The sequence below is a fragment of the Elephantulus edwardii genome, unplaced genomic scaffold (genome assembly GCF_000299155.1).
Source record: "Elephantulus edwardii isolate Elephantulus edwardi_28Jun2011 unplaced genomic scaffold, EleEdw1.0 scaffold00008, whole genome shotgun sequence".
Taxonomy (NCBI): domain Eukaryota; kingdom Metazoa; phylum Chordata; class Mammalia; order Macroscelidea; family Macroscelididae; genus Elephantulus; species Elephantulus edwardii.
Window position 1 is genome coordinate 14,067,781 of NW_006399758.1, and position 9,900 is coordinate 14,077,680.

The 9,900-nt window shown below is 37.3% G+C and overlaps 1 protein-coding gene across 1 annotated transcript in view; it reads left to right on the forward strand.

Moving 5' to 3' along the window:
• The first annotated feature begins 4,979 nt into the window (after positions 1-4,979).
• XKR9 (XK, Kell blood group complex subunit-related family, member 9) overlaps positions 4,980-9,900 on the forward strand; it is a 35,589-nt gene continuing 30,668 nt past the window's right edge. The window contains exon 1 of the mRNA XM_006880537.1: positions 4,980-5,251. Within this exon, the coding sequence (XP_006880599.1) occupies positions 4,980-5,251 (272 nt within the window). The remainder of the gene's footprint in view (positions 5,252-9,900) is intronic.

A 9,900-nucleotide genomic window follows, 5' to 3' on the forward strand; every position in this document is an offset into this window, starting at 1 on the left:
ATATGTGCTGCCGAAGCGAGCACACATGGCGTCTTCTAAACCAAGCCTGCACATCTGGAAGTTCTCTGGGCTGTATGAGGAGGAATGTGGCATCGAGATTGGTGGAAGATTCATCAAAAACCTGCGTTATGCAGATTACACAACCCTGTTTGCTGAGGAGGACCTGAAGTGCTTGCTGCAGAAGGTTAAGGACTGCAGCCTTCAATATGGATTGAAGCTCAACATCAAGAAAACAAAGATTCTCACCACTGGTCCAACGGGCATCATCAGTATGGATGGTGAAGAGATTGAGATAGTTAACAGTTTTAGTTTGCTTGGCTCCACAGTCAACACTCTTGGTACCAGCAGCCAGGAAATCAAGAAATTCAGCAGTCAGGGACCTCTCTAGAGTACTGAAGAGCAATAACGTCAGGCTGGAGATAAAGGTAAGCCTGATCTGGGTTATGGTGTTCACAATTGTAGGCTATGCATTGGAGAGCTGGACAGTGACTAGGGATGATAGAGAAGTGATGTCTTTGAGCTGTGGTGCTGGAGAAGAGTGTTGACTATATCATGCACTGCTAGGAGAACAAACAGGTTTGTCCTGGAGAGGGTGAAGCCAGAATGCTCCTTGGAGTCAAGGATTCTGAAGCATCATCTGACATACTTTGGGCATGTTGCAAGGAGGGACTGGTCCTTGGAGAGGGACATCATGTTCGGGAGAGTGGACGGACGGCGCAGGAGAGGAAGACCCTTGATGAGATGGATCGATTCTGTGAGTGGAGTGGTGGGAATGAGTGTGTCTGGGACAGCAAGGTTGGCACAGGATAGAACAGCATTTAGGGCTCTTGTACATGTCATATATGTCATATGTATATGTCAGCTGTGGTGCTGGAGAAGAGTGCCGAATGTACCATGGACTGCCAAGAAAACAAATAGATTCATCCTAGAGAGGGTTAAACCGGGCTGCTCCTTGGAGGCAAGGATTCTGGGGCTTCACCTGACATACTTTGGACATGTTGTAAGGAGAGACAGGTCTTTGGAGAGAGACATCATGCTGGGCAAAGTGGAGGGACAGCGCAGGAGGGGAAGACCCTCTATGAGGTGGATTGATTCAGTGACTGGGGTAATCGGGATGGGTGTGTCGGAGGCAATGAGATTGGCACAGGATAGAGCAGGGTTTAGGGCTGTTGTGCATAGGGTCACTATGAGTTGCAAACGACTCGACAGCACATAACAACAACAACACGAGTCTCAAGCGACTCGATGGCACATAACAATAACAGTATAGCAAGTGTTATGTGAACAGAGAGACAGGTTAGAGCCATACATGTTTGGAGGATTTGAACAGCTTTAAAAATAGTCTTAGAGGATTGATAGAATGTCATCAGGTGGAGTTAGAAGCTCATTCATCTTATTAGATACTTAAAGTAAAATCTTGGAAATAGAAGAAATGTATTTAATTTGAAAATTGAGGCTGATCCTATGTACAGGCATCAGTTTGAAAAAAGGTACAGGTTAAAATTTGGCCTGTTCGGTAGGGAGTTGTGCTGCCAACCCAAAGGCAGGCGGTTCTAGCCTACCAGTTCCTCTGAGTGAGAAAGATGGTCAGTCTCCTTCCTTGTGTACTGGAGAGTCAGCTATGAGTTGGTTGCAACTACTTGATGTCAATGAGTTGTTTGGGGATTTTGTTTTTGTTTTTTAGGGGGCAGATTTTTAAGTTAATGCTTATGTAAATGCTTTTAGTAAAATTCATTTTGTAAATGCTTTTGCATTATTTTGTAAGTTTTCTATCAGAGTATTTATGTCTCTTAAACATGGATTAATATTAACTTGGGTATGCCAATACGCAAATTGTTTTATTTCCATAAAACTTAACTGATAAATAACAGGAAAGCTTGTAGCACAGTCAACTTTTAAAAGAAGGCATGCTAGTTCTTCCATTAGTATGATAGTTATAAAAGGGATGTCACTGTAGTCACAGTCATACCTTGTTTATCACTGGATTAGAAAATGCCACATGTGACTAAGGTAATTTCAGTTTCGTTTCAGTATCTGGCACTAAGGATTACACATCCTTAACTATACGTGTTTTAAGTGAAGAGGATATAAGATTCAGAGAATGAAAATTTTCCAGAAGTGAGCTTGAATTACTGAAGTCTTTCTGTATTCAACAAGTAAGTCTACAGTTTATACTGTTTTTAAAATTTGTTAGATTAGTGAAAGTTTGCTAGCTTTTATTTAAACTCTCTGGCTTTTGATTGCAAAGTTATCAAAGGTTGTGCACTTTGGTTGACAGACAGGTTGGCACACAGTTCAGTTGAACCTCTGAGTAAATTTGATTGAGGCAGACAGACCTGCTCAGTAAGTATCAAAAATCCCTATGACACCAAATTATGTGGTTGGCATTATTCCTTCAGAGGTAGTACCTGCTCCAAGAGATAAAGATGAACTATGTTTCACATAACATATAGCATAATGGGGTTATTATATATAATATTATATATTATATGGCCCTTTTATGAGAGCTGCTTTATTATTAACTTTCTGGTATTGGGTTTTATTCCAGTTGTCTTTCTGGTCTGTCTAAATTAGAAATATTCTGTTGTTGCTCTGTGCCGACTAGTTGGAACCAGCCAGTAGCTGATCCTCCAGTGGGTTTTCAGAGGCAGTAAATGGCATGGGAGGAGATTGCCCATCCTCCCGCAGAACAGCAGGAGGATTCCAATGGCGTACCTTTGCAATGACAGTGCGATGCCTTATGAGCTATAGAAGATGTAGTATCAGATTTTTTGAGTGTGCTGTTTAGCCATTAACAGTTTCTTTTTTTCTTAGAAATTATTTTTCCATTTCATAAAACTTGACTCAGAGCTGTTGCTATTTTCCTTAACTATGTCTGATAAGTGAAACTCTCTTTATGGATAAAAAGATCAAGAAATAGACAAAGAAAATGTTTTGTACTATGATCTGTGAAAATCAGTTTAAATCGAATTGTAGCTCAGGTACTGCATTGTAGAAGAGTTTTACTCTTCTGAGCATGTTACTACATTATAAAATTTTCTGACAAAAGTCAATGGGAAATAAGTTAAAAATTTTACTTATTATCTAAAGGCTTGATATTTGTAATTTTGACTACATTCCTTTCTCAAGTTTATCCTTCTAAGGAAAAAAGTAATGCATGATTGTTTTTCTCAGCTCTGTAGACTACTATGTTTAACAGTCATATAAAAACTATTATTAATCATCTTTACTGTTCCTCCCCAGGTATTTTATAGGATATCATCTGGTTATGTTGTTGATGGCAAACAGATCTTGCTCTTATATTTAGACAATAATCAAGCTAAATATTCAACACCGATCTCTTTACTTCAGGTTTCTGATCCGAAAAATGAGGCTAATGATACTCTTCTTATAAGGATTTGGGAAGATTGTTGTTGTTGTTGTGTACCATTGAGTCAGAACTGACCCATAGCTGACCCTCGGGAGGGTTTTCAGAGGCAGTTATTTACATGTGAGGAGATTGCCCTTCTTTCTCCTGTGAAGCAGCTGGTAGATCCAAACTGCATGCCTTGTGGATTGCAGTGCAGCATTTTACTGCTAGGCCACCAGAGCTTCGTGTACAAAATTACAAATAAATAGCTTCCTGCTATTTATTTTTGCACTAAGTTGGCAATGCTTATTTTCCTTTAGATAGGGAAGCTGAAGGGATTATACATTTTACAATGATGCTAGAACAAGACTCAGATACAAACGAAACATCTTCAGTAGGAAATAGTAAGGAATATCTGCCAGTATCATGTTTTTATTTATTTTGGTTTTTAGGGGTTTTCTGGCAGCCCAGAGGGATTACGCTGCCAGTCCTGTTTTCACCCACCAGTGGCTCTGCAAGAGATAGATGGCAAATCTGTACCATCACCTCCCTGCCCCATTTTTCTGCATTCTAACAATTTCTGCACGTTGGTTGCATTCTTCATATTGCATTATCATTCTCATTGTCTCCATTTCTAGTTTTTTCATTCCCACCAACTTCATCTCACTGGCCCCTAGCTTTCTTTAATAATGGTCGTTTATTTAGTCTCATGTAGTTAATTTTTAAGAGAGTCCAATTTTCAAGGATGACTTTCTCTATTTGTAACTAACTTGCTATTCAGGTAAAAGACTTCAGAGTTCAAGTTCTTAGACATAATCAATTGAATTGTTTCAGTTCAAGTTTGAAAGACTATCTCAGGACAGCCATTTTCAGATACTGCCAGTCTCAGGGATCCAGTAAAACTGGATTTCTTAAGAAATTTCCACATTTCTCCCCCCTCCCTCTTTCTGTCAGAATTTGTTTGCTGCAACTTATTGGAGACATTTGGTAGTAGTAGTCCAAAACTGTTAAATATGCTCTAGTAGAATTGTAATATTATATGACTGCTTCATTGTTTACTTTGTCATTTTCTCATGTTGACACATTTAAGTTGTTTCCAGTTTTTCTAGTGCTGTAAATGGTCCGGTGATAAATGTTTTTGTAGATAAGTTATGCTTTAAATAAATACACATTAAGTACATATTCTGAGTGGAAGTTGTGACCTAGTAAGTGTATTTTCAAGATTATTAGAATTAGTGTAAGCTCTAGTGACAATTATTATTATTATTTTTAGAAAAAGAAGGGTTTTGATAAAGTAATGGTCTTGAGTTTTTTTAACACTATGTTTATGATTTTTAGAAATTGATATGCATTTGTTTAATTTTAGGCAATGCAATTGGAATGAAGATCCTGGTGAAAAAGAAGATTGAATAGACTTTCTAACAATGGACCTGAATTCAAGACTTAGAAGAGAAAATTAGTTGACTTCAGTGTTCCAATTTAATAGTATTTATTCTTTACTTACTAGACTTAGTCTGAAAGTTTAAATTTAATCATATACAAAAGACTGCACTAACATTTGTTCTGGCATTTCTCTTCCTTTCTTGTGTAAGAGAAAAAGTAGACATTTAAGAGCTGTAGTGATTAAAAAATGAAATACACTAAATTAAATTTTTTTTGGTCACTTTTTAGCTTCTCAGTCTATATCTTTGATTTGATTGTGGACATCTGGGTGTCTGTCAAATTTTTCCAGGAAGGACAATATGCTTTTACTATTTTAACAATAAGCTTTGTGCTTGTTGGAACATTTGTGGTCCAGTGTTTTAGTTATTCTTGGTACAAGGCTGATGTAAAGAAAGCAGGCCAAGAAAGTAACTTTTGCTTTCTTCTACTTCACTGGTTGCAAGGAGGAGTTTTTACAAGGTGAGCATGAACTTTAATCATTAACAATGTTTTTCTTTTATTGAAACATTAAGAAGCCGGCTTCCTGTGTCTGAGCCATCAATTGTACAAAGGTCTCTTGTTTGCATGTAGCACAAAGGTTACTTAGTTCTCTTTGTATGTGATGAGTCACTGTTATATTGTCAGAATTTTCCTGGATCAGTAATAGAATGTTTTTGACGGCACATAACAACAACAACAACAACAATGTCAAGTTTTGTTTTTGTTTATCTTTCAATATCTATTCTCTTTTTATGGGAAAGGAAATATTTTCCCCTTATACTTTATGAATCTTTTGCCTATGTATGTTTCATGAAAATTTGTGCAGCTATAGGCTATCATTTGCAACTCTGGTAGAACATTTAATTGTTAAAGTTATTTTCATATTCATTTAACAAAATGAGCTTTTTTACCTCAACTATAAACAACCTTAAGAATCCAGTAGTTAAAAATAACAACAACAAAAAACAAATTGAAGAAGAATCAAGTAGTTTGGAACTTTTGTAGTTCAACTAGGACATAAATAGGGACCTCTGATGCCTAGTGGGTAAGAACTTGTGCTGCCAACCAAAGGCAAGTTGTTGAAATCTACCTATTACTCCATCAAAAAAAGATGGGCAGTTGTCCCCATGTGACTGAAAGCCGCTCAAAACCCGGTGGACAGTCATGTAGGAGTCTGTTTTGACAGTACAGCACATAACAATAAGACAAACACTTTAAGAACATTAAGATTCTATGTGTACCTAATTTAATAGAATCTTTTCATTATTACCTTAAATAATTTATTTCTGATTAAGACAATATATAGCTTAAAAATAAAAAGAAATATTAAAGGTAACTATGAAAAAAGAGGGGAGCTCTGGTGGCCTACTAGGGGGTTTGAATCCACTAGCTGCTCCAAGAGAAAAAGAATGGCAATCTCCCATGCAATTTATAGTCTCTCAAAACCCTCTGGAAGGCCAACTATGAGTTAGTTCTGATTCCAAAGCAATACATTTCTTTGTTATTAAGAAAAAAAAATAACACTTTACAGTAATTTACTTTAAAAAAATGATTGTAACTATCTTATTTTAGTTTTTAAAAAAATTAAGCGAAAGTTTATAAAGCAAATTAGGTTTCATTTAACAACTTACATATAAGTTGGTTACAATTTTCAAGTTATGTCTACATTTTCATTATTTCCCTCTGGTTGTTCAGTTTCTGTAACCTTGGCTCCTGTGTCTCCCACCCTCCCCCAATTTTCACTGTCATTGATTCAGTTCTCACTCACAGTGACCATTCATCTGGTTTTTGAGGCTGAAAATCTTAACAGAAGGAGACTGCTTGTCTTTTTCCTGTGGAGCTACTGGTGGATTAAAACTGCTGAACTTGTGGTCAGCAGTGAGTGCAACGTGCTTTGGACTACTCCACCTCTCACTCTGAGTAGAATTGGCATCAGCTTTTCTCTGAATGCTAATGAGATCAGCATGACCTATTATGTCTTTCATGATGAGTCTAACTTTCTACTTCTGCCTGTGTTAGTTCAAGTAATATGTTTCTAAAAATGTGTGCATTTCTTGTAAATTTTTAAACTTGTTGGAGTATGGTTCTTTTTTTCTGTTGTTTTTCTTTGTATTTCATTTAGTTCTGTTGTGATGTCACCCATTTAATTTCTTTTTTTTAAAATATTTTTTTAATTGGGAAAAACATATTTGGGGTACAAGGAAGTGAGGGTTGGGGGCAGAAGGGTGAGGGTGGGCCAGGATGCAGTTGCAGAGCTGCATAGTTTGGTCAGTGGGGGGAGCAATAATGGCCTTATACAGTATTTGTTCTTATGCACCTGAGTTAGTTCACTTAGCATAATGCTTCCTAGCCTTTCTCATGTTATATTGTATTTTTCAAATTCATTGTTCCTGAGTGCTGCATAGTAGTCCATTGTGTGAATGTACCACAGTTCCTCAATCCAGTCATTTGTTGATGGACATTTGGGCTGTTTCCATATTCTTACTATTGTGATTAATGCTGCTATGAACACTGCTGTACAAATCTTTCTTTGTATCTCAGTTCTGTTTTCCTTGAGGCATATTCATAGCAGTGTCATAGCTGGGTATAGGCAATCTCTATGTTCAGCTTTTTGAGGAAGTGTCAAACCACCTTCCAGAGTGGTTATACCATTTTACAATCCCATAAACAGTATATGAGAGTTTCAATTTATCCACATCCTCTCCTACATTTATTTTTTGCTGTCCTTTTAAACTTTGCTACTGTTACTAGAGTGAGATGGCATCTTATTGTAGTTTTGATCTTCATCTCTCTTATTGCCAGTGATTAGGAGTGTGCCTGTTCTTCATGTGTCTGTGAGCCATCTGAATGTCTTCCTCTGTGAAAAGTCATTCCATGTCTTTTGCCCCTCTTGTAATTGTGTTATCAGTCTTTTTCTTGTGGAGACCCTGTAGGATTCTGTAAACTTTTGTTAGGAGACCCGTGTCTGAGATGGCATTGCCAAATGTTTTTCCCAAGTCTGTAGATATTCTTTTCACCATATTGGTAATAGGTTTTGATGCACATAGGGACTTGCTCGTTAGAAGGTCCCATTTATTGGTGTTATCCTCTCCTAATTGTGGATTCCTTTAGTACTTCTTGTAAGATTGGTCTTATTTTCACCAATTCCCTTAATTTCTGTTTATCTTGAAATGTCATAATTTTTCCATTATATTTCAGGGGCAGTGTTGCTAATATATAATTCTTCTTAGTTGGTAATATTTTTGTAAGAGGAGTGTAGGCATCGATCAGGAGGATGGTTGAGCCTGACTTCTACTAACTCCACAAAGAGAAACTGTCGATGTTAGTAGAATCCACAGTACAAAATGAAATCCTATAAGGTTAGGCATGGTCTCCCATGCTCCTGCACCTACTTCTACTAATTTCAGCACCAATCTTTCAGCTCTCTTGGGTTCAAAATTAATTGCAGTGATGACGTAGACTTCACAGAGCTGTTTTAAGAGTTACGGAGTTTATTAGGGAAGTTAACAGGAAAGTTCAGGTTGGCAGCAAGATCCCTCAGTCTAGACAGCTTCTCAAGCATGATCACAGGCCCTTTGACCTTCAGCCTCACAGCTTAGGTAGTATTCAAAGCTCCCTTAGTGCTGCCAGTTATGATATCTTTTCTCAGTCCTCTAGCAAGATTAGGTAAAGGCACACTGCTTCTTCTTCCTTGTGGATGTTGACGTTCCCAGATTTCTGCTTCTGACTGTACTCAACTGGAATTCCTTTTTGAATGGTAAGACTAATCAATCCCCTTGTGGATAGACTGTTGTTGAGTACAGTCAAGTCAAAACTGACCCCTAGCTGGCCCTTTAGTAAGTGTTCGGAAGCTGTTAATTGCACAGGAGCTGGTGGATTCGAACAGCCTGCCTTTGGTATTGCAGTGCAGTTTCTTACCACTAGGACATTGCACTATTTTTATGATTCAACCCATCTATGTGGCAAAGTCAAAGTCACTGGTTAAGGAAGCCATTGTTGTTGTTAAGTGTCATTGAGTTGTACATGACTTATAGTGACCCTATGGATGAAAGACCTGAATACTTATGAACTATAAATCTTTGACACCACATATTTCTTTCAGTTTTATATATGCCTTCCCATCGGGCTTCTTGCTTACATATTTTCTGTTGAGAAATTAGAGCATAATCTTACTGCTATTCCTTTGTAGGTATGTTCCTCTCCTTCCCCCACCCCTGAATTGTTTTAAGTATTCTTTCTTTGTCTTTGGTTTTAGTAAGTTTGATTATCATGTGTCTTGGTTGCGGCTTTCTTTTGGGGAATATTCTGTTTGAGATTCATTAAGTTTCTGAAACACATAGCTTCAAATAATTTATAACCCTGGAGAAGTTCTTAATATTTTTCTTCTTTATTTCTTAATAGATTGGTATTAGAAAATTTATCTTCAATCTCACTAATTCTGTTCCACTCATTGGAACATAGTAGACTTTTCTTCTGCCCTATATATACTATCTATTTTTAAAATTTTAGTTCTAATTTTATGGATTTCAATTTCCTGGGGTTTTTTTTGGTATGATTTTTAATTTTCTGTTTGCTTTGTTGATTTTTTTTTTCCCCTTGGAGCCTTTCATTAATTTTAATGAAAGTTTATAGAGACTTAGGGATTCTAGTCATTCATTGTTGCACTTTTCTCCCTGCCCATCACCTCCTCCCCATTCACTCTTCTCCTTGAAAAGAAAAACTCTTTCATTGTTATGCAATCTCTACCCCCAAGTCCACTCCACTGTGCAGCCTTCACTCTGAACCTCTGTAATGACAAGAATACCCATTCATATGTCCCTTTTAAACAGTTCTCTCCCTCATCTGCTTCAATGCAATATACATCATTCGTTTACTCCTTTTCTGTTTTCCCTCAACCCTGATAGCAGTCCTGTTTTACAACAATGGCCCTATGCAATATTTGACCTTTTGTGACTAAGATATTTCACTCAGAATAGTGTCTTCCAGGGTCATCGATTTTGCATAATATTTCATGAGTTCCTTGTTTTTCAATGCTGCATAGTATTCCATTGTGTGAATATACCAGAGCTTCTCTATCCATTCGTTTGTTGATGGGCACTTGGGTTGTTTCCAGCTCTTTGCTATTGCGA